Below are 26,699 nucleotides of genomic sequence, written 5' to 3' on the forward strand. Positions count from 1 at the left end.
CAGTATTATTAAAAATGTTTAATATGATCAATATATTTATGAAAAAAAGATTTATATGAAATTTTATAGGTATAATTCACGAAATTTTTTTTTATAAAAAATGAATAAATAAAAATTAAAATTGAAAATCAAAATTGATAAATTAAAAAATTTTATCACATAAATCAGGCAAGTAAAATTTAAAAATATTTTAATGAATTTTGATATATTTATTAAATAGATATTTTTAATAAAAATATTAACAAAATTTTTATAATTGAATAAGTATAGACAAAATTGAATTATAAATAATATTTTAAATATTTTTTTACATATTAATGATTTTCATATTAAATTCTATCAATTTATTGGTTTAAATTTTTTATTAAAATTTTTATTAAATCATTTTTAAAAACTTTTTACAAATTTCACCTAAATAACTTCACATAATTTTTATCCATTTATGAGAAGGAAAAGGTTATTTTCAATTAAATAATTTAAATTTAACGAGTTTTAACATGTAATAAATAAAGAAATAGTAATTGGTCACTAACTTAAAAAAAAAGTGCAAAAATGCCAAAACCCTCAGTCTTCGCCTTCGCCTTCGCCTTTGCAGAGTCATAAATCATATTGGAATAGTGAGCGAAAGTCTTTCACTGCATAAGCACAGGATTACCACGTACCTTTTGCCATACCCTGGACTAGTCGTCTTCTTTAACCGATTCCTCTTATCATTCTTCCAAAATATCTCTAGTCAAATGGAAACCGAAGGTCGTACCCTGGATGGAACTATCGATCTTCGTGGCCGCCCTGTTCTTGCCTCTAAAACTGGAAAATGGAAAGCTTGTGCTTTCCTTGTCGGCAAGAAACTATCAGCTTTTCTTTCTTACCAAACTTGTTTTGGGTTATGTTCTCTTTCTCTCTCAATTCTTCTCTCAGGATACTAACGATAATCGTCCCAACAACTTGACTTGTATAGTTTCCCCTTTAGAATCTAAACTACCAGAGTCATTAGTTTCTACTAGTTTTTGCCTTTTTTTTTTATACTTTTTTGCTCATTGTTTTTCTTGCTAGACAGCTTATCTTGAAATGCAAAGTAGATTGGCCAACAGACTTATATGGTTTGTTGGTAAAGGCATTGGACCGCATATGATTTTTTGAGAAAACATCGGATTCTTAATTCCAGTTATTAAGATTCAATTCTTGGCCACTTCAATTATCAAAAAAAAATTGCGAAGTAGACTGATCTTAAAAGATTTTCAAAAGTTTTCTTATGCTGATTCATAGATGTAATAAAAACTTTATGTTTTAGATCAGAAGAGAACCTTTTTTTTATCACTCAGTCCAATATATTTTGCTTGAATTCTACTATTTGATCTTAACAGGATATGAAGCATTTGAAAGGATGGCATTCTATGCAATAGCTTCAAACTTAGTAAACTACTTGACCACCCAACTTCATGAAGATACAGTTTCATCTGTCAGAAATGTGAATAGCTGGTCAGGATCGGTCTGGATTACCCCAATTCTTGGAGCCTACATAGCAGATATACCTGGGTCGATTCTGGACTTTCACTGTGTTATCTTTCATCTATGTCATGGGAAATCAACAAATTCTCTATGTATTTTTTTAATATTAATGATTATTAAAACTCTGTCCGATCAGAAAGGCAATCTCAAAGTAGCATAATTCCAAAATGCATGTTCCAAATGATGAGGTTTATATTCACTATCTTCATCTACCAAAGAGGTCACATCATTTGTTTGGACTACATTTCTAGATGCTTATTATTACAACGCAAATTGAGTTCTTTTTTTTTTTTTTTTTTGACTCTGGTTGATCCAATAGGAAGTTTTAATTTATTGGCTTAACTTAGCATGGATACTAGATGGTGCTTTGTTCTCTCACAAAGCATATCTGATTTTTATAAGACCCACAGAAGAATTAAGTTACCATCCTGTCTTGTTTTGAACTTAATATTGGGGAAACTACTCTGTTATAGTGTTAAAATTCAGGAAAATGAGTTCGAACAGAATGAAAAAGACATGAATTTGTATTCATTGATGAAAACAGAACATTATTCAACATTCAATTGCTGATGGGAAAAAAATTATTGTCATTGATTATAAGAGAGAAAATTGCAGTTTGATGCTTCAAGCAACCTATTTTAAGTGCTCATTAAACAATGAGAGGTACATATTTTTTTGTGAGTGAATATGAGTTTTTTGGCCCTTAATAATTTTTAAATTTCTAGATATGTGTAGATTAATATATCATGATGTAATATGAACAGGGAATGATAATGCTCACAGCAGCAGTTTCACTGAAATCTTTGAAGCCAACTTGCACAAATGGAGTCTGCAACAAGGCCTCTACTTTACAAATTGTATTTTTCTATACATCTCTCTACACCTCAGTGCTAGGATCAGGGGGAACAAAACCCAACATATCAACCTTTGGAGCGGACCAGTTTGATGATTTTAACCACCCATGAGAAGGAGCTGAAAGTCTCATTCTTCAATTCGTATTATTCAGCTCTTTCTTGGGTGCCTTGTTCGCTACTCTTGGCCTTATCTGCATTCAAGAAAACTTGGGATGGGGGCTAGGCCATGGGATCCCAACAGTTGGTCTTCTCTTCTCCCTATTTTTATTTTATCTTGGAACCCCAATTTATAGACACAATGTAAGACTAAAAGCCCTGCCAGGGACCTGATTCAAGGCCCCACTACCGCCTTCAAAAATTAGAAATTACAGCTCCCCAGCAACCTATCTCAGCTTCATGAGCATAAGCCTCAACATTATATTAACAGTGGAAACCTGTCCATTACACTCCAGTTTTCAGGTGAGTTTTCCCACTATAGCATACAACTATAGTATCAAATTTACCACTGCTGAAATGAGAATAACAGTACTGTCTCATTTCCTATAATCATTGTGACATGGAATCTATAAAGAGCACGAGCTTGTACAAAATTCCAAAGTGCTTTAAATCCTTGACGCTAGAGAAAGTTGCAAGGGGCCTCCAAATTCATGCGCATAATTAGTAAATCTCCTGTGCCAAAGGCAAAGGGGGAAGTTATGGGAAAATTTGATAGCCATTGTCTTAATAAATTCCTTCCATGTGAAACTGTTTTCAGTACTCCTTTTAGACAACCTTTAATGATCAATGGTCATAATCTCTTGGGGCCAAATTTCCTTATGATGGATGGGGTGTACATCAAAGTGAAATGGTGCGCCCATCTGCCCGCACTACATGGAGTTATCATCAAATCAAGACAAATGATTTGTGAAACACGATTGGTGGAATCGTCAATTGCATTGCAATAAATTAATTTCAAGGTCCCCATCTAATTTTTTTATGAAATTATAAATATAAAAAAAAAATGTTACAATCATAATTGAATATTACGTTTATATAAAAAATCATTGAATCATACAAACAAATCATTTAACAAACTGAACAAGTTTAACATAAATTGGATCAAATCCACGGGATAAAATCCACAAATAGTAAGACTTGATCGTGAGATCTCGAAATTTCAAGATTTCCTTCTTGCTAATAATCCAAAGCCTTATTGGCAGTCACCATCTAACTTAGAATCTTAAACATGATTAGGATCCCATCCTATCAGCTAATGCCGATTAGTACTAATTAATGGCATATATAATTGTGAAATCATCTAAGTTAATGGTGTCATTTACATATGTGTCCACAGATTCTTGGACAAGGCTGCGGTGAAAGATGGCAACTCAGGTAGGCCACCCTGCACGGTAACTCAAGTGGAGGGAACCAAATTTGTTCTGGGTATGCTTATAATATGGTTAGTGACCTTAATTCCTAGCACCATATGGGCCCAAATAAACACATTGTGAAACAAGGTACCACCTTGGACAGAAGCTTAAGTTCGAGCTTTCCAATCCCAGCAGCTTCACTTGGGAGCATTATCACCCTCTCCATGCTCCTTTCTGTTCCAATGTGCTATCGCTATATCGTGCCATTCATGCGTAGAAAAACTGGAAACCCTAGAGGAATTAACCTCCTTCAAAGGCTTGGCATTGGATTTGTCATCCAAGTTATCGCAATTGCCATTGCGTATGCAGTGTAGGTTAAGAGAATGCATGTCATAAGAATGCATCAAATCGTAGGGCCTAAAGAAATTGTTCCAATGAACATATTCTGGCTGCTGCCTCAGTATGTCACATTGGTCATAGCTGATGTGTTTAATGCTATTGGACTACTAGAATTCTTCTGTGAACAGTCACCAGAAGACATGCAGAGCCTAGGGACAACATTCTTTACCGGTGGAATTGGAGTAGGAAATTTCCTGAATAACTTTTTAGTAACAATGGTGGATAAAATTACGGGTAGAGATGAGAATGAGAGCTGGATAGGAGACAACTTGAATGACTCTCATTTGGATTACTACTATGGTTTCATTTTGGTCATATCTACCCTTAATTTTGGGGCCTTTTTGTGGGCATCAAGCAAATATGTCTACCAAAAGGGAAGCCAAAGAATTGAACGAGGGTTGTATTCAATTGGAGATTAAAGCCTTAAAGATATCTCCACTAGGATTACAAGTATAAAAAATCAAAAGAAGAAAAAGGAAAAAAATGGTGAGTGGTAAAAAAAGTATTATGATCATGATATCTTGTATAATATGTGCATGACTTTTGCATAAATAAATTCCCATAATTTTGAATCCAAGGACCAAAGATGCAGTGTAACAATCATTTTAAGGAACATTGATCACCATTCATACATATATATATGTATGTATGTATGTATGTATGTCCAATTCTGACAAATCAATCGTCTAATCAGATATATAAGAGCAACTAAAATTTCTCAAACAAGCAGCAAAAGAAACCTCCCACCAACCTTTTTCTTGGTGCTGCAAGATGCATATAAGTTTGTCTTGCACCGAAACATGTACAAAGCTACACCATACTTAATCAAACTTGCCAAATAAATAACCAGTTGCTGCCCTTAAAAGGTCACTGCAATAATCTGCGTTGCTGCCCTTAAAGTTCACTTCAAAGTAAAAGAAATTTCAAGTCATTTTGCATTAAGATATTTTTCAGGATCATTTTGAGTTCAAACCATACGAACTTAACATTTGGGTTATTCAAATTCGGGATATTTTGAGTACAAATTCTTTTAGTTTTAAAATTAAATTAATTTAAGTTTGAATTTTTTTTGAATTGGTCTTTTTAATAGTCCAGATGCAAGTCATTTTTAAATTCAAGTTAATTTAAATTTGAATCATTTCATATTTGAATTGGACGGATTTGAATTAACGTTTTCTTTTGTTAAATAGGTTGAATCAAGTTTTGGTTCAAGAAAATTGTGCAATGGAATTCAAGTTAATTCATCTTTGAGTTATTTTAAATTTGATTTGATTTTATTTAAATTATTGGTTTTTTTCATTAAATCAAATTGAGTTATTTTAAATTTAACTAGTAATTTTCTCGCAGGTTGTCATGAGGTAAATTTTTTTTATTTTGTTATCTTTATTTAATCATTTTTTATTGAAAAATTAACTTAATAAAAACTAAAAAAAGGGAAAGGTAAAAAAAGAAGGATGAATGTAACTATTTCCCTGGATTTTATTTTTTCTCAAAAGTTATAAAAATTTTTTAAAAAAAGTGAAAAGGTAAAAAATTATAAAAAAAAAAAAAAACCTAAGAAATAAGTAAAATAAACTCACAGAAGATATCATCCAAACACTTTCATTTAGCTTAAAATATGAATTTCTTAAATTAAAGTATTAAATAATCACTTTCTTAATATATATATATATATATAACAAAATTAATAATAAAATATATATTTCTATATGTACCTGTATATATGAAAATAATCAATTTTAACAAAACAGCGATATACACCAATGATATGAGTCATTATTTTAAGCTCCTTATCAATGAAATACCGATGTGATTAATCAATTAAGACCTTAATATTAAAAGTGAATTGAGCTCGAAAAAACTTAGATTTAATATCTGTTCCAACAAGAATAGTTTTGGCCGGCTACAATTTAAGGTAAACAAAAGTGAATCAATAGCATACAACATGCTAACAAAAGGCATATATTATATTCCTAGAAGCAGCAAAAAGAATTGTAATTAGCAATTATCTACAAATGAACATAACACCTCAAAACAGATCTTTATACAACCATATCCTTCAGTGTCTATTGTTCTATAGTCACCATTTGATGCAACAAAGGTAAAGTTGGTTCCCTGATGCTGCAAAACAGATGCTTAATGTTTTATATTCAAAAACTATATTATTATATATATATTGTAATATGAATATATAGGATACACCAAATTAATTCATTAAACATTAATTTTGTTTAAAAAAAATTATAAACCAAAACATGATTCCTTTTAATTTTAAGTGATTCTTTTGAAAACAAATCAATTGGAACAATGATAAGTGTCAGTGTAACACTTTATTGTTTTTTAGCCATTAATCCAAAATCAGCAATCTGTTCAAATATAACAACATAGAACAAGACATTCCACTTTTTCTCAAAAGTGATTTTTGTTCACTAATTAAGAGACTTTTGTTGATAGCATATGCAAAAACACCAGTTTTAATTGCCTATTTAGTAAAGTTAATCTTAAAATTCCTTTTCTAATCAATAAGTTTTTGATAGTAGTAGGCAAAATCATTTTATCATATTATTGTATTGATATTAAAATTTAATACATAATTATGAAGCAATCAAAATGGGATTTTTATAATTATGCTGAAAAGATATTATAATAATTTTGATCAATTATAATATGAAGAATATTTTTATAATTATGGTATGTGAAACATTACACGAAGCAATCCAAAAGGGCATTTATTTTTATTGATGGTTAGAAACTATTATAATAATTTAAGCTATTATAATATAAGGTGTATTTTCATAATTGCGGTAAGAAGGCATTTTTATAATTATGGCTATTGGGTCATTAGAGTGACTTTGGCCAATTATGGTGAGAAGGGTATTTTAGTAATTATATTAAAAAATATTACAATAATTTTAGTTAATCATAGAAAATAGGCATTTCGTCAATTTGGATGCATGTAATTCAATTTTTAAGTAATTAAAAAGGATTAGAATCATTTTTAAGGGGATTAATTTCATATTATTTTATTAATATTAAAATTTAATGCATAATTCTAAAACGATCAAAAGGGTATTTTTGTAATCATGCTTAGAGATATTATAGTAATTTTGGCCAATTTTAATATGAAAGATATCTTCATAATTATGATTGGAGAAGCATTGTATAAAGCAATCAAAATGGGTTTTTTTTGTAATTATAGTTAGAGAATATTATAGCAGTTTTGACAAATATATGAGGGGTATATTTGTAAATATAGTAAAAAAAGGCATTATAGTCATTTTGTCAAACGATGATGGAAAGACATTTTCGTAATTATTACAAGGCATTATAGTAATTTTTTACCAATTATGATAAGAAGGGTATTTTAATAAATATCTTAAAAGGGTTATTATAATAATTTTAGTTACTCATAGTAAAAATGGCATTATAGTTAATTTGAATGCATATAATTTAATTGTCATGCAATTAAAAGGACATCATGATCATTTTTGAGAAAATTAAGTTTGCATGTGATATCAACAAAAATGAGTTTTTATTGAAAATTTTATATTATGAATTAAAAAATAAAACTAAAAAAATTTTAAAAAGGAAAAAATCAAATTCAGATTTGAAGCCAATAAATCTACAATATAATTTTCTTGAAAAATGATCAAATTAAATAATAAATAATAATAATCAAAAATACATTTTTAATAATAATAATAATAATATCAAGTAGCCCATATTAAAAAATAAAAACGTAAAACTATTAAATATTAGAAAGTTAATAAAAATGAATAAAAAATAAAATGACTCAACGTATTGTATATCATTGATATAAAGTGGATCTAAAAAAATTTTAAATAAAAAATATTTATCAATTATGTAAAAAATAAAAAAGAAAAAGTTAAAAAAATTAAACATGTTGTGTACCCTTAATAGCAAGTGAGTTTCAAAATAAAATTAAAACGAAAAAAATAAATTTTGTTTGAAAAAATTTTTAAAAGGAAAAAGTAAAAAAAGTTTTTAAAAAGCGAAAATATTTGTATAAATGTGTCCAACATTTTTTTAAATATATATTTTTTAAAACATTTTTTTTAAATATATATTTTTTAAAGTGTTGAATATAATAAAATAAATAAATAAATGGATGAAAATGTAATAAAATCAAAAGATAAATTTAAAAATGTGACTCTTACATCTTTTAAAAGAAAATTAAAAAAAACATGTGGACTCCATCTAAAATAACAAAAAAAAATCGGTTGCAAAAAAATTAGGACTCACATTTTTTAAAAAAGGATGTAGAGCCCACACCTTTTAAAAAAATTTTAAACATGTGCTCCCCACCAGAAAAAAAAAAAGGTTCAACACTTTAAAAAGGATGTGGGCCTCAAACTAGGAGTGTAATCGAGTAAAGTCTAATCGATACAGTGAGAAGCTCGAGGTCAAACTTAACTTTCAACTTGTTGCTCGATACTTGACTCTAACTCAATCGAGTTTTCATTTTTCTAGCTCGAGCTCGATTTATAATCGAAATTGAGCTACTCGAGTTTTATCGATTAAGTTTGATTAATATGTAAAAATAAGTTCAATTTTTATATTCGACAATAGCTCGATTATTTGTACTAGAGCTCGAGTTCGAGATCTTTTACAACTATTTTTTATCAAACTTAATAAATATTATATTTTAAAGATAATAACAATAATAATAGTAACAACAGCAACAATAACAACAATAATAATGAAAACTTACACAACCAAATCCAAGTAAATAAAAATCTCATCAAATGAATCAAATACAACACACAAATTTGCTCAGTCCCATTTAACTTTTTTATTTTTACTTTTCAAATAAATATGTATAATTCTTCATCATATTTATTCATTGTAACTTTGTGTCTACATCTACGCATATTTCTTTATTTTTGCTTTTCATAGCAAAACCAAGTACGTACAAAACAAACCAACCTAATAATTTTAAGATTTTATCTTGATCTAAAGTTTAAGATTTCATCTTGAAAGTATGGAGTTCAAGAATGAAAGGAATTTCTTCTTTCCTTAAATTAATTCATTATTGTGCTTTTGTGCAAAAGCCATTGGTATTCAATTATAATTTAAAACTAAATAACTAAAGGGAAACAAAGAAAAGTAAAAGCTCATGAGTTTGTTTCACATAGGTTTCCCTGCTAAGAATCTGCTATAGAAATCTAATGCCTCTCGAGGTTTATATTCTGGGATAGTATGCCTAGCTCCCTGAACCACACCAACAAAAAAAGGTTGAATCATAAAATAGATAGATCAAAACTGAAATTTTGGAAATTTACAATTTGATAATATTTCTCTATTGATGCATCATCCTGCTAAATTCATAATATTAGCAAAAAAAATGTCTACAATGTCGTACCTTTATGGTTAAAAAGGTCAGGTTGTTGTCATAACTTTGAAAATACCTACAAATTCATTAAAAAAATACTAATGTAATTCTGAAGTGAAAATTGAAATGATTTCAAGTTTATAGAACACAACATGGAAGGCATTGGTATGGAAAGAAAATAAATCTAATTTATTTGAAAATCTACTAGTAACAGATTCAAAAAACATTATTATTTTTGACTTTTCAACCATTATTTCTTAAAAAATCCTGTCTACCTATTTGAACCCCTTATTTATCCTTTTTTTTTAAAAAAAAATCAAAACCCTTTTACTTTTCAAACTTTCATTTTTTCTTTTTCTCTTTCTTTTTTTTTCTCCCATTTTTCCTTCTTCTCTTTTCTTCTTCTCTCGTCTTTCTTTCCATTCTTTTTCATGCCGAACCTAAGCTTTTTTTTTTTATGCTTTGCCTCAATCGAATGGGTTTTTTTCACTGCTATAAAATTGGGTTCCTCGTTCAAAGTAAGGACTGTGGTTTATTCTTGGTGTTTTATTTTTTGGGGATTTTTTTCTCTTGATTTAGATTTTTTGGTTAGGGATTTTTTAGGTATATTTTTTTTAATTGATGTTGGGCCTGTGATTTTGGAAAGAACTAGTAGTGGCCAAACGGGGTCTTGGATAGGCTGTTGGTGGTTTACTTGGGTAATGGTGTGGTTTCGGTAGGTAGAGGTAGTGGTTTAGTTAGGTTTAAGGGTGGTTGTGGTTTTAGGTTGTATAAATGGGGTTGAAAATGAGGATTATGGTGGTGGGTTGTAATGGTGATGAATCATGGGAAATGCATGGCTTGTTGGGAAACAATGGTGGTAAAGAAGGGTTTTGGCTAGCTGCTTGACAATGGTGGCTTTGGCATTCAGTGGAGAAGGGACTATGATGTGTCACAATGCGGTTGGGTAGATAGGATTTTTGTTTTTATTTTTGCATAGTCTTTTTGCTAGAAAATTAGCCCCTTTTTTCCTGTCAAAATTTCTTAATCTTAAAGAATTTTGGGATCATAAGACAGATTAGGATGATGTCAAGAACATGGAGAAGAGAGAAGAGTCTTGGGTATAAAGGTAGTGTTAGCTTTTTAGGTGATATGATAATCCAAAAAAAGAGTGAATTGGATCTCTTCAAATTCTTTTCCAATAATAGATTTCAATATAATTGAATGAAAATTAAAATCAATATCAAAATATGATGTAATAATAATAAATTGATGAACTAAAAGCAAATATGAACTAAAAGCAAATATAAACTATAATCAAAATAAAGAGATAGGGATAGAAAAATCAAATACATGTATTTATAAAAGTTTGGTCTTTTTTCACAAGATACCTACGCCCTCTCTCTTGATTGTCCACACTAAGGCTTCAATCCACTAATCTTGAATTGAGAACATAACCCTATCTTTTTCTTCTTAAAGCTTAAAATAAAAACTTTTACCCTTACATAATCAAGAGGATACCGTACATCTTGCTTACAATATAACCCAAATAAATTTTGCAAACTAAAATACCTCTCAAGGTTGAGTATTTGCCTAATAAAGTGTAATAAAATTGGTGAATGAAACACAATAATATTTTGGATACAAGAAATACAAAGGATATTGAATTTAAGCTCTAAAACTATTGATTTTTTTTTAGAGAATGAAAATATGACTTGTTTAATCTTACTCTCTTGATTCATCAACCTCCTTGGTATGTTAGAATGCCCAATTTATAGAAGAATTGAGGAAATAGCCATTAGGAATGCTTGGGAAATGAAAAACCATGTTTTCTTCCTTTAAAACTAGTCATTAAAGCTTGTTTAGGATGAAGGGATCAATTGGTTCTTGAATTTTACTCAATTTTTTACCGTTACAATAAAGGAGATCAATTCGTTTTGGTACCCAATTGATTAAGTCAGCTAGGTTTTGTATTCTCAGTGATTTTAGATGAATAATGCCGTTGGTAGTCTCTTATTTTATACTCTACTTACTAAATTGATCATATCTTGAGTTATATAACTCCAAATCACGAAGCGTTTGAAGATTTAGAAACTAGATTTAAAAGGCTTTCTATCCATATAAAATTTATCACCTAATTCATTGTATTGGAATTATAGTGAAATTTCAAATCTACCTACTGTGCAGTTTTTAAATAACTGCAAAGTATCTAGTAAAAATTCAAAATCTTTTCTTAGAAAATTTAGACTTAGATTTTGTTTGATCCATTAGAAAATAGACTCAAAGAGCTTTCTAACCATATAAAATTTTAATATTAAAACTGTCATAACGTCTAGATCCTTGGATCTATCGCTAGATATTGACTTTAGGGAGTCGCCACCAATCTTTTTTATCTAGGTGCGATTGGCCACCTAAGGAATCTGTCCTTTCAGGAAACACCTAAGCTTAAGGGTCCCTAAAAGAATAGGTTCAGGTCTGCTAACCAGAACAGAGTTCAGGAGTTCGGTTACGTGTGAGGAAGGTTATAGCACCCTCACAATGCCCATCAAAAAATGGTACCAGCTTAAATTTGTATTATCCAAAAGCCTTAAAATTTTACCAAGTAATTAATTATTAGAAATTATTCTCAATTGACTCTAATACTTTTAGTAGAAAATTGAGAAAATTCCCTCACCTCAAGAGTATGCAAGAAAAACTACTGTTTCACTTGCAGAGGCTCCGTCGTCGGATTAATTAAAGAAAAATAAAAAAAATCAAAATCAAAATCAAAGTAGAAAGAAAGGAGAGGATGATTGTTCTTGTGTAGGGAAAATTGATACTTTCAACTTTTCCCTAAAATATTTTTTTTGAAATTTATTTTTAAGGAAAATTGATACTTTCAACTTTTCCCCAAAAATATTTTTTGGAAATTTATTTCTAAGGAAAATTGATACTTTCAACTTTTTCTCAAAATATTTTTTTTGGAACTTTGATTTGGAAAATTGATACTTTCAACTTTTCCTAAAAAACTTTTTTAAAAATTTATTTTTAAGGAAAATTGATACTTTCAACTTTTCTCAAAAAATATTTTTTTTGAAAATTTATTTATAAGAAAAATTGATACTTTCAACTTTTCCTCAAAAATATATTTTTTTGAAACTTTGATTTTCAAGGAAAATTGATATTTTCAACTTTTCCTCAAAAATCCTTTTTTTGAAAATTTATTTTTAAGGAAAATTGATACTTTCAACTTTTTTCCAAAAATATTTTTTAAAAATTTTGATTTTCAAGGAAAATTGATACTTTTAACTTTTCCTCAAAAATATATTTTTTTTGAATCTTTGATTTCCAAGGAAAATTGATACTTTCAACTTTTCCTCAAAAATCTTTTTTTGAAAATTTATTTTTAAAGAAAATTGATACTTTCAACTTTTCCTCAAAAAAATCTTTTTTTTTTGAAAATTTTATTTTATGTTTTTTTATTCCCTTTTTATTTATTCATGCAAAAAAAAATTCTAAAAAAAAAAAAAATGAAGAAGCACATAAAATAAAAAAATAGGTTGTGGCTTCTTACCAGGTGGGGACCTCCTTTTTCACCTTGCGGAGTTTCGCCTTGCGGAGTTTCTTAATCAAAGCCATGGGCTTTCATTTGGGACCCCTCGGAACCTTCTGTAGGCATGAGCAGGGAACAGCTTGACCAGCTCATCAGTGGACATATCAAGGAGAGCATCTAAATCAACGCCTCTGAAACTTAACTTCTTGAATGTTATTTCAAGAGTGTGATGTAGTAGTAGCGCGCGCACTCGCACTTAGAGCAATTACGCGCTTCTCTCGTTATGTTATGCAAGCCACCTTTCTCAAGGAGGAGACATGATTTAGCAGTTAATTACATCTCGAAGAAGACCTCCTAAGCGTTGGACGCTAGCCAGTAGAAAACAATTTAGACATTTTGAAGGAGACACACGAGAGGCGGCCAAAGATTCAGACTACGGTAGAAGCCAATTACAAAGGTTCGACGGAGGATGAGACCCTTTCAAGGAGGTGATTGAGGCAGTACGGTAATAACCTTTACAGCTACCTGTCTTTATCAAGCGTCAGCTCAAAAACAGGGTTCCCCAACATGTATGGGACGAGACCAGGTCGGATTAGTAGCTTGAGGGTCGAGTGTTTCGACCATAAAAAAAACTTTTGGCATTGGCTTAGGATGGCCCGACTTAGGATGTATGCTTCGATACACCCCCTGCTCTGTAGGAATTGACATATGATTTCGAATGATGATTTTTTTTACTGCAGGCTGGGGCAACCTTTTGATCTAGGCCTGACTAAACATTTATGAGAAAAGCCCTATAAAAAAAAATACCAGATCATTTCGAAAGGCGCTTGCTTTGGTTAGTTTCCTTCAACAGTCCGTGAACTTCTGTCAGAGGTGATTAGTCTCTGGCATAAAGGTGAACCAAAACTGCAGCTGCATTCTTTCTGTTCCTGCTGCCCAGTCTTCTTTTCGATTTTTTTCCTTTTTTTTTTATATACCAGCAGCCTCACGTTCCCTTGCTTGCTATCAAGTTTTTCTCTCCCTGCATCTTCTCATTTATTTATATTATCGAGTAGGGTTTTTGGTTTGCCGATCAGCCTCGTTCACATTCGCTGCAGGTTATGGTGGATCCTGATGCGCCCAGCCCAAGTGACCCAAACCTGAGGGAATACTTGCATTGGCGAGTTGCATGTCACTCTGTTTTTCTCTCTCCGGCTTCTTCATCTCTATTCCTCTGCATGCTGTATGTGTCTCTATCTGTCGCATACTCAAACGGGTACGAGAAAATGAGCAGACAGTGAGGCGAACAGCCTAGCAAGCACTCCAAATGCTGAGTTTTGGTACTTACGGTTGTTTGCTTTGTTTCCTCATATTTCTCCCTGGGCATTAGACACACCAAATGCAGTTTCAGTGCTCCCAAATGCTGGACTTCCAGTTGAACCAAAGGCAAGATCAAGAAAGGGAAAGTTTCCCACAGAGGGGAAGCCTCGAAGGCTTGGTGTCGATGGGGGCTTCCCCTTTTATTTGGCTTCTGTTTTTTCTTCTTGTTGCGCAACTGATACGGCTTTGGCCTGCTGAGAGCTGTGGGCGTCACGCCGTTGCTGAGTGCTAGCTATTGACTGCTTGGGTTCTATTACCGAATCTGGAATTGTGGTTAGGTGAAAAGTAGTTTTGGATACTGCTGGAAATGGTTATGAATGGAGATAGTGGCTCTGGTAGCCATGGTGGGAGTTTGGCTTGAGTAGAAATGGTGGTGTAATATGAGGTCTGGTTTTCAATTTAGCAATGGCATCCCACGGGACTAAGGCTAGTGATGGCCATGATGGAGAAGGGTGACGTTGGATTAAGTTGCTGCTAGAGTCCAGGGGAATAGATGAATATCAGAGTCTTTTTATGACTCTTTTCTTTTTTTTTGTTCTCTCTCTTTTTTCTTCTCCTATTCGGATTCCTCTCCCTCTCCTAATCAAATTCTTCCTCTATCTTTTCTCCTTTTTTTTCTTCCCGTCTTCTATTCGGATTCTTCTTCTCTCTTTTCTCCTCTTTTTTTTTCGTCTCCTATTCGGATTCTTCTTCTCTCCTATTCCGAGTTCTCCTCCATCTTTTTTTCGTTTTATAAAACCATGCTGTTTTTTATAGAATTTCAGTTCTATTCCACTTAGTCCTCCAATGCTAAAGATTAGCCACCAATCATGCTTTCTGATCATCATCCAACTTAATCTCAATCTTTCTTTCTTTCTTTTTTTTTTTTAAAAATAATCAGATAATAAATAAAAAAGTGATAAATATGAAATAAAAAAATCTAAAATAAAAATGAATAAAAATCCCTGCAACTGAGCTTGGATTAGTCTCAATTGACAAATAATTTCGGACAAAATGGGGTGTCTATAAAAACTTTGTGAATTAATATAGAAAAATAAAATAAATTTAATGTTGGAAAACTTTGTTTTTATAAAACAACTTTCTTAAGTTAATCTATTTCTCAAAATCAATATTATCAAAATTGTATTGAGTCCAAAATGAATAAGTTCACTTTAAAAACAGCAATTGGACTTTCATTTAAACTCAAATAAAGAAGATTTAAAGATACTTTTGATTTAAGAAATAAGAAAACATAAAAATAGGTTTGTTTAAACTTTGAAAATCATATTATTTATTTAGTATTAAAATAATAAAACTTAAGAACTTGTACCAAACAATTATTTTTTAAACTCTTGATCAAGCTTATTCAGCTTAATGTTTTGTCATTTCAAAATAAAGATCAATTCAAGGCTAACAATTTCTTCCTTTTTGATATGACAAAACTTAAAGATAAATTTGCTTGATGAAAAACTTTCTTTAAAACATTTAAAATTTTTTAAAAATATTTTGAAAAACTCCCGTATGGTAAAACTCCCTCTCAATTTATGCATTCTAATTTAACACAACTCAATTAATATATGTAAGAGCATGTATAATAATTAAGCACACACAAACATATGTATATCAAGTACAAGCAAATTTATCCACCAAATATTTCTCTCCCTTTTAGTCATGGGCAAATAAACACAAAAAGGTATTAGCAAATATATTTATGAAACATTTCTTCCCCTTTTTGTTTAACCTCTTTATACCAAATGTTAAAACTCTTATACCAATTGCTATAAACATATAAGAAAAAATATCCATAAACTCTTTCCTTTTTTGTCATAGCAAAAGAAAGAGAGATCAATCTAAGACATGGAACAAAATGCTTCAAGCCAATAATATCAAGAGTATTTTGAATGTATGTAATTAAGTGTAATATGCACAATGAAGTTCACGTACATGTATTCAAGCTCAAAAGCATCAATGTATCCAATTTAAATGTTATAGCATAAAATTATTCATTTAACCTAGCCACATGAAATTTATAAGCAAAAGGATAATAAATGATATGCAACCTACTCATAAATCATGTTATCATGAGATGTGTTTAGTAGCTAAAACATCCATAGTAATTAAGCATAAATTCAAGCACATGCATACAAGCTCATACCAATTATTAAGGACATCAATTATTAAAGATATGTTATCATAAAGCATACCAATTGTTATCATAAAAAAATTAAGCAAAATTGTATTCTAAGATTTCTTCTTCTTTTTAAAATAATGATAAATCAATTTAAGGCACACATAATTTTGTATGAAAGGTATAAGCTATATCAAGGATAGACATATAAGTAAGCATCTATGAAAGTTCAAAAGAAAAAATCTTTAGCAATTTTGATACAAATTGTTAACAATTTTATTTAACAACTTTTCATGGAGCACACATACTTTAAGCATATGAAAGATTCATTTAATACATGCATAAATGATAATAGTAATCTTTCATAAGCTATCCTATCCAAAACAAATATTCAATCATTATGTTATAGCAAAGAATTATACAAGCATGATTTTTTAAGCATGATCAATGCATATACTATAGCAAAGAAATAATGAAAGTATAATTATTCAATTATATTCCTATTTATTTCAGTGCATAATAATGAACTTAATCTAAACATATGCAAGTATCTAAATATATATTTCAATCAAAATCATACAAGCATATGCAAAAATATTTCAAATCACATATAACAATATACCAATAAAGATACAAACAGTTATACATAATATTATACATGTTATCTCAATGATTGTAATCAATGAATATGTTTAAAGAAATCAATCTATTTAACTCATATCCATGTCCAAAGATTCAAATGAATATTCATGCAATAAAAACTATTAATCAAAGTAATCAAGAACTAAGCATGAATATTAATGAAAGTGTGTTAATCAATTAAAGCTTTCAAAAATATTAGAACAATATCTACCAAGTTGCTTGGTGATTAATTTGTGCAATGTATTCATATGTTTTAGCACAATATCTCATTTTTGCACACAATCAAAGTAAGCATGTATAGACACATAGCATAGAGTCAATACAATTACTTTTATCATTATCAAGCTATATTGATGTGCTCATTTAGTTTTGAGTTTTTCATTCCAAAAGTTTTGAGCAAATCTTTAATGTACTTAGGCTTGATTGATGAAGTTGCTTTGCTTGCTATTCTTGAAACTTCAAAAAAAATATTGACTCGTTCATGCTCATTTCAAGTTCTCCTAGCATAGACTTAGAAAATTTTTTGACAAAAGATTTTGTCAGAAGCATCAAGAAAATCAATTGATAAAAATTATTCCAATTGTTAGAAAACAATTCCATATTCTAAGTTGTTATAGGCAAAAAAAAATTTATTCACTACGCACAAGTTGTAAATTGTAAGGGAGATATATTTCATAAAAAATACTTTATAAACTTATGCTAAAGGCCATGTATCAAATCAAACATCAAATAACTCAATATTAGCACTAATGCAAAAGTTCTCAAGTAATGGGCAAAACATAATTCCTTTCTAGATCATTTAGAAATAATGAACACAATGGAGATATATTTAATATTCATGTATATTCAATAAATCACCAAAGAATATGTCAAGACAAATATTAAGCCATGTAAAAATTAAAAAATCAAGGAAGATATATTTATCATCCAAACAAATTTAAGAAAATTTCATCATAAAAGAATAAATATGTCAACACAAATCATAGGCCAAAATGGACAATAACTTAAGGTAAAAATAAGCACCATAAAAAAATCACTCACTAAGTCATATTGCAAGCATGTCAAGTAAAGCTCATAATCACACACTTGACAAGAATAATAGATGAACCAATAACACATATCATTTTAAAAAGCAATTAGTTTATTAATTTAAAAACACAAATTAAGAAATAAAACATTTAAGCACAAGAGCAAGCATATCGCAAAAGTTTTTCACACATTAAAAAATAAACAATTTAAGCACTTTAAAATCACAAGTATTAAGGTCAAGTTGAACCAATCATCATATAAGCACATATCTTGACCAAAAACATAGATAAACAAAGAATCAATATACATTTTTTAAGCACATAAAATTCATCAATTCATCAACACAAGAGAAAAAAATAAATCTTGAATTAATAAGGATAAAGAATTAAAGTATATTTCAAGACTATTCCATAAGAAATCAAAATATGAACAATCAAATATCAATGTTTATGATTTAAGCATAAGATGATCATCAATTTCTAAAATCACAAATCAAGAGTTAAAAAAATTGAGAATAATATAATCAATGTTAAATAATATTTCACAAGATTCAAGCATTACCAATAAGTGGAGAATTTCAAACATTATGGTTATATAGGCATGGTCAACAATCACAAATCAATATGCATAAAAATCACAAAAATCATTTTCATTATGCCAAAATCATTCAAACAAATATATTTATACAAAATACAATAGGAAATTCATTGAAAGCTTAATATGTCTAGAAATTTGATTTTTGCATTTTAAAACTCATTTTTGCTTGAAAAATACCTTAATAAATCTCAAAACTAGTCAAGCTCATTTTTAACCACCTTGAACCTTTTCAACAAGTTTCAAATAACGAAACAAAGTAGTTCAAGTGGTCATTTGATCTTAGAAATAAGAAAATCAAAAAGTCAATTCTTAAACCCTATATTTCCTTGAAAAAGGCTATTAAGATGGACAAATATGTTTAAAATCACATTTAAGCTCTTCAAACCATTTAGAAAAGTTTTATATCACACTTTGAAAAAGCCTAAATGGTTTTTATGCCCATAAATATTCAAAAATAAGATTTAATATTTTAAGCTCTAAAATCCTTTGAAACTATAGCACTTATGAAAAATTAAAACCATTACAAGTTATCAAGTTTTCTTTATTTGATCAAGTTTAAATCATTGAATTCATGATATTCAAATTCATTTTACAATTAAAAGCTTACTAAAACAAAATTTCATATTTTAAGGCTTGACTTTAGCAAAAATCACTTTTAAAGCAAAACAAAAAATTTCAAAATCATTAAGCTTTTAGTGATCCCCCTAAGTTTGTACATAAATACAAAAATAATTTAGCACACAATTAATCACATCAAGTACCAATAGCAATTTCACAAGTAATATCCAAATATCAAGATCATTCATGCAATCCCAATATCAAGAGCATTCACATGCAATCCCACAAATCTATTAGAACAATAATGAATTCTCCTAAAAATGTATCTCAAGCAAATAAGTATTAGACACAATATCAACAAACATAAGGAATATATTAAAATCTCACTTTCAAAAAACAAAATAATAATGCATACTCAATTCAAGCTTACATATATCAAATAAAATTAGTATATTCAAAATATATCAATAAAGCATATAACAATAACCATTAAGCACTTAATGTTCAACAAGAAAAGAAAACTAATTTTATATTCACTTAAAATAAAAGTTTAAAAGTTACCCATCTCCATTGTGTGCCTAGGATATTCAATCTTCAATATCACATCATAGCTCTTTGCTCTAGCACACTTACAAGAGATAATCTCATTTGATTTTTGGTACCTAAATTACTTTGGGTCCTTAAAAGTTAGTCACCAAGTCTCTTATTCCTTTAGGAACCCATACTTATCTAATTCTAAATGGGAATTTTCTTCTAATAGGATAAGCAAGTGAAGTATGACCATAAAAATGATAAACATTACATTTAATCATTTTAGTATTTAATGAACTCTTTATAAGCTTTTGTTTTTCATTCATCAATTCATTAAAAAAAAATTTTCAAAACAATATTTTTTTTAAAAAAAAATTCATTTATATTTTAAGAGATTTCAAAATCTATTTTTCATTTTTCATTTTTTTCAAAATATTTTTTATATTCATCAAAAAATTATTTTCAACATTCAATTTTGAAATCATTTTCTTATATTTTCTCTTCATTAATTCACATTCAACATATAGCTTATTATAAGCATCTTGTAATTCATCAAAAGTATATGAATTTGAATCAATAGAATTAGAGATTACCTCTGAATCTTTAACAGTCATGAGACATGATGCATTTTGGTTGGATTGTTGTCTTTTATGTATTTCGTCCAACTTATCTCATATCTCATTTGAGATTGAGCACTTTGATAATATGTTATAGTTGTAGGAGTCAAAAGCTCTATAGAATAAGTATTTTACCTTAGCATCATTCATCACTTGCATTATATAGTTGCATTATTTAAAGGAATTCCAAGACTTCTTTCTATCATTAACCAAGCTCTAAAATTTTATGACATGATGTGCATTTTCATTCTTATTTTTTATTTACTAAATTCAAAATTTTCGATCATAAGAGCTTCAAGGACTTCTTCACTATATTGAAACCTAAATTAAGCAATAGGATCTTTACTCAATGTGGTTAAACCTACAAAAAGAGACCAACGCTTTGATACCAATTGTTAACTTTTTAGGTGAGATGGTGATCCAAGAAGGGGTAAATTGGATCTCTCCAAATTTTTTTCCAATAATAGATTTTAACATAATTGAATGAAAATTAAAATCGATATCAAAATATGATACAAATAACAATAAATTGATGAACTGAAAGCAAATATAAACTATAATTAAAATCAAGAGATAAGGATAGAGAAATCAAATATAAGGATTTATAGAAGTTCGGTTCTTCTCCACATGGAACATACATCCTCTCTCTTAGTTGTCCACACAAGGCTTCAATCCACTAATCTATACAACCTTAACTTTTTCTTTTTAAAGATTAAAATAAAAACCTCTACCTTTACACAATCAAGAGGATACCTCACATCTTACTTATAAGATAACCCAAATGAATTTTGTAAATCAAAATACCTCTCAAGGTTGTGTGTTTGCCTAATAAAGTATAAAAAAAATAGTGAATGAAAGACAACAATATTTTGGATACAAGATATAAAAAGGATATTGAATTTAAGCTCTAAGACTATTGATTTTTTTTTAAAGAATGAAAATATGACTTGTTTGATTTTATTCTTTTAATTCATCAACATCCTTGGTGTGTTAGAATGCCCAATTTATAGAGGAATAGAGGAAATAGCCGTTGGGAATACTTGGGAAATGAAAAACCATGTTTTCTTCCTTTGAAATTAGCTATTGAAGCTTGTTTGGGATGAAGGGATTGATTAGTTCTTGAATTTCGCTCAATTTTTTACCATTACAGCAAAGAGGATTGATTGGTTTTGATACCCAATCGATTAGGTTAGCTAGGTTTTGTATTCCCAGTGACTCTGGACGAACAGTGCCTTGGTAGTCTCTCATTTTGTACTTTACTTACTAATTTGATCATATCTTAAGTTATACAACTCTAAATCAAGAATTGTTTAAAGATTTAGAAACTAGACTTAAAGGAATTTTTATCAATATAAAATTCATCACCTAATTCACTGTATTAGAATTATAGTGAATTTTCAAATCTACCCTTTTGTGCAGTTTTTAAATAACTGCATAGTATTTAGTAAAAATTCAAAATCTTTTCTTAAAAAATTTGGATTTTGATTTTGTTTAATCCATTAGAAAGTAGAATCAAAGAGCTTTCCAACCATACAAAAATCTAATATTAAAACATTGTGAATTAATACAATAAAATAAAATAAATTCAATGTTGGAAAATTTTATTTTTATAAAACAACTTTCTTAAGTTAAGCTATTTCTCAAAACCAATATTATCAAAATTATATTGAGTCCAAAATGAATAAGTTCACTTTAAAAACAATAATTAGACTTCTATTTAAACTTAAATAAATAATGTTTAAAGATACATTTGATTTGAGAAATAAGAAAAAAAAAAGAAAGATTTGTTTAACCTTTGAAAATCATATTATTTATTTAATACCAAAATAATAAAACTTAAGAACTTGTAATAAATAAATCTTTTTCAAAATCTTAATCATTCTTATTTAGCTTAATATTTTATCATTTCAAAATAGAAATCAATTCAAGGCTAATAGATAAGTTGATGGCAACTGAATTTAGCTATAGATGGTGGCGCTAGGGTGGCTTGCAGGGTAGAGTTGGCAGAGTAGAGGAAGGCTCAGCAGGGCTAGAGCTCTAGGGTGGCCAAGCCTTGGTGGTGTGCACGGCACCCAATTTTATAGATTTTTTAAAAAATATTTTCCTTATTTTTTCAGTATTTTTTAATTATTTATTTAGTTATTAAAATTTAACTAATTATAAAGAAATAACATTGTGCCTTAAATATGAAAATTGGACCTTGGGTTTTGGGCTAAAGATGTTGAATTTGGGCCAATGGTAATTGAAATTGATTTTAGGCTTTTAAGCCTAATTGTCATGGAATTCAAATAATTGGAATTGGAACCATATAACTGACATCATACTTTATTCATGCAATTGAATCAAACGAGTTGACTTTGAGTGAACAAGATCAGTTTAATTGGAATGCTTGACTGGTTCATATCGATATCAGTTTTGATTATTTTGGATAAAATTAAATGCCTACAAGTAATAGTGGTCACCTCATTTAAATTGATGATAGAAAAAATCATTTATAATATGAGAATTTCATAAATGTAAATATATATTTTTTACGGTTGAAATATGTATATTAACACCTAAACATTAAACATTTGACTAATAATAAATGCATATATTTTTCATTTAAATCAAAGAGTGGGTTCGACTTCCAAAATAAAAAAAAAAAAAAAAAAGAAATGTGTACATGATTGGAGCATCAACTTAGAGTTTTTTAAACACATGATTATATCCAATATAAAAAATATATATATTAAATAGCATATATATGAGGCTGATTAAGGACAATGATATAACACCAACCACTACAAACATTCTTCAAATATGGGGTAAGATTTTGATTTTATATTTTTCATTTTGGTATATTACAATTGAAATTTGAAAGTAATTTATATGCTTGCTGGTTCCAAACCGAACTAATTACTATATATCAGGTTGCTCCTTCACTCACTAACATTTCAACTTTGCCTCCTACAAATCACACATTGACAAAATGAAAGCAGCTGGCAACAAATACCCACTGGATCAAAGAAGGTACAAAGAAAAAAAAAATAGAAAACAATCAAAGTTTAAAATTTTCTCTTAACTATAGCGAACTATTAAAAAAAATTAAAATGCCAAAAAAAAGTTTTCTGCACAAAACTCACTATATCAATGTGAAAAAGTGTAATTTCAACTCGAGAACAACCTGACTGTCTTACCAAAAAATAAAAACCTAACGTTGGTCTTCTTAGTTTTGCTTATTAATTTCAAAAAACTAATCTTGTCTCTCTTATTATCTTTGAATGTCACACTAATGATCGCAAATCACAATTAATATACATTACTCCTCTTTTTGTTTCTATACGGTTAATTTCCAACCATCCTTTGTTGAGTAGAGACCTCACATTGTAGAACTTGGGCAGATGGAGAAAGAAAGAGTAGAATCTCCACTTGAAAATTTTTTATATATTAATGAGGGAAATTTTTAAAAAGAAAAAATGAAAGTGAGTTGTATAAGGACAAGGTGAGATGCCATGATTTTAAGCAACCGTGACATGATACCAAATTCCATTACATCTTGGGATTCTAGAGACTCAACCTGAGGATATCTATTATATGATTCCATCAAATGTAATACACAATTCATACATACATAAAATACATAAAAGATTCTCAATAGATTCTGCTTAATTGCACCATTATTCAATTCTCCTATTATTTTCTCTATTTTCCCTATTAATTAAATGCGTACAACATTGAGAAGTGCCAACCAATATTTGAACCAAGATTAATCCTACATATCTCATTTCGTGTCGGTAGCATTTTAGAAAAATATTTTAAATTATCAAATTCATCGTCTAGCAAAAATTCAAAGAATAAAAGGTGAAAACCCAAGCACACCCATAACTTTTTTCACTAAGCACTCGTAAAAAAGTAAGTTACTGTGGATATCTACGAATATCAAGAAAATAAAGAGAAAGAAGAAATTATAAGGCAAACAGAAAAAAGAAGATTGAAAAAGGCCAAACCTACTACAAAAAATTTTCTATACAACCAAGAAAGTTAGGAAAAAAGAGTGAAACATCTTTAGCATCAGAAAATGTAAAAACACTAGTATATATCTACATATATATTAATTAACAATTTTTTTTAATGTTTGTAGCCATCGTAATCCATTGTAAGCCAAAGAAGAGAGGTAAAGGGAATTATAAAATGAGAAAACATATGTTATTTTTGCATGCTTTCTACAATCCACACACATTAAAAAAATTCCTTAGAAGTTTCTAACCTTCATGGGGATGATCACAACAATACCTTTTGTCTCCTCCATCTTATTTTAGATCCTTCAATGGCACGGAATAGCATGTGCTCACTGACTGTCCTTCACGTGCAATGAGCTCAAGATTGTTCTTTCCCCAACAAACACAATAAAAAAATTCAACTAGTATCTACCTATTTTACATTACAACTAGAATTACTTCTCTTTGCCAATGCGAATTAGGTTCTATTCGGATAAGCAGTGAAATTAAAAATAATAATAAAATTTACTATAACTGTGATTGAAAAAAAAAATTGTAATTGTGATTGAAAAAAAATTAATGAAAAATTTATACTGATTTGATTTCACTAAAATTGACATTTATATTCAACTAAAGGTGCGGTGGAATCCAAACGGGGACTTAGTTTACATCTAGGGTATGATATCTCATTCCACTAATATTTTTTTCTACACAAAAAGGGAAATTGAAACAGAAGCTTAAAAAAGTCTAAGCATTTGGTTCAACGGTAGATGCATGTATCATATTATTCCAAGAGTTGGTTCAAATCCCCAAATTCGAAGTATATTTTTTTTTTTAAAGAGAAGCTTAATACATGAGAAGTTGGTATTATACATGGAAGTACTTGACATGCATATCATTAAGGAAAAAAGAAACTAATTCTTGTGGTTAGAGAATGTATATTCTCCATTCCTCATATGTTAGTGGCCATATTATTCATTAAGGAAAACAAAAAAGAGAAGTGGAAAACAAGAAAGTTAATATATGATAAGAAACAAATATAGAAGAAAGAAACACATCAACCAACAATTATAGGTAAAGGCATATATGGACTTCAATTGTGGAGCAAGCTAGACAGAAATATCTGAGTGACTAAATAGGACAAAGCAATGAAACAAGAATACTCATCTCTTCCTCTTTTTATTCAATTTGCTTCATAATAGAGAAAAATAAATGGGATATTTTAATTTCAGTAGTCTAGGTAATACTTTTTATCCAAAGTAGGAAACATTTTCATTTGAAATAGTGCTATAGTCTGCCGTAGTGGTACGTTGGGTGTACATGGAAGAAGTAGGAGTAGGAGGAAGAGCAGGTGGTGGAGTTGGTGGCTGTATTGGTGCTGGTTGTGGTGGTGCAGCAATTGAAACAACACCAGGAGAGAGCAAGGCTACATGGGAAGAGGATATAAGGTTAGCTTCCCTATACTTGTATTTTATTATCTCAGCCCTTACTGCATTTAGTTCAGCTTGTAAAGATTGAACTTGCTGCTGCAAAGCTGAAATTGCACCCATGCACCCGTAGACAGGATCTCCTAGCCTCACATTAGCCTCATAAACAAGACTATTCGCCGTGTCAGCTCTTTGGCTTTCCGGTACTTCCTGAGTTACACCATGAAAGACATCATCAGAGCAAACCAAATAAAAGAAAAGAAAATTCATGAATGCACATCCCCGTGAAAGAGATTAGGCCCACACAAAGTCTGAAGGCACTTTGATTGTATTACTAATTAAAAAAGCTAAATAAAGTTGAAAATATATGTAGGAATTAGGGTTTTAATTACCATTAGCATCTTTGAGACATTGCTAGCACCAAAGACTTTGTGAACAGAAGCAAACTTTTGGGGCTCATGGGGGGAGAAATATGGAGAAAAGGGGCATTCTTGAGCACACCTACGCCTCAAGAGTTTGCAAGCAGCACAAGGTGTAATGGTATTTAGGGTTCCAGGAGGACCCAACATGTGTCTTCTCCCCATCTGATGATTAGATGAAACATCTGCTTCTCTCTTGATCTTTTTGCCTATCTCGTCAACTCTCTCCGTAAATATATTGCACCAAGAAAAAACAATGAGTAATTACTGTGGGTATAAATATATATTTATACCAATAAATTAGTTTTATTGATATAAATGAATTTTGTTATCTCTTAAATAAGATCGTCTTGGACAGAGAATTAGAGATGTCTCTAACCGTATTAACTATATATATTATGAAAAAAAAGAAGATTGAATAGTTAAGAAAGAAAATGAAGAAATTATATATGCTTCCA

General features: G+C 29.5%; 1 protein-coding gene, 1 long non-coding RNA gene and 1 pseudogene across 2 annotated transcripts; 1 reads left to right on the forward strand and 2 right to left on the reverse strand.

Annotated features, from left to right (window-relative positions):
- The first annotated feature begins 737 nt into the window (after window positions 1-737).
- Window positions 738-4,567, forward strand: LOC111294770 (protein NRT1/ PTR FAMILY 5.1-like; annotated as a pseudogene).
- A 4,503-nt stretch (window positions 4,568-9,070) lies between these two features.
- Window positions 9,071-15,176, reverse strand: LOC149515035 (uncharacterized). The gene is made up of 3 exons (XR_016327238.1): window positions 12,997-15,176; window positions 9,495-9,540; window positions 9,071-9,343 (listed from the first exon to the last, which is right to left on the reverse strand). It is a non-coding gene; the product is annotated as an uncharacterized LOC149515035 (long non-coding RNA).
- Window positions 15,177-25,467: 10,291 nt separating this feature from the next.
- On the reverse strand, window positions 25,468-26,490 carry LOC111294465 (LOB domain-containing protein 15-like). The gene is made up of 2 exons (XM_022887774.2): window positions 26,215-26,490; window positions 25,468-26,032 (listed from the first exon to the last, which is right to left on the reverse strand). The coding sequence occupies exons 1-2, from the start codon at window positions 26,404-26,406 to the stop codon at window positions 25,646-25,648; spliced, it is 579 nt and encodes a 192-aa protein (XP_022743509.2). The 5' UTR covers window positions 26,407-26,490; the 3' UTR covers window positions 25,468-25,645.
- Window positions 26,491-26,699: the final 209 nt, after the last annotated feature.

Source organism: Durio zibethinus, chromosome 14, assembly GCF_047325235.1.
Source record: "Durio zibethinus cultivar Kanyao isolate XHJ-2024 chromosome 14, ASM4732523v1, whole genome shotgun sequence".
Taxonomy (NCBI): Eukaryota; Viridiplantae; Streptophyta; class Magnoliopsida; order Malvales; family Malvaceae; genus Durio; species Durio zibethinus.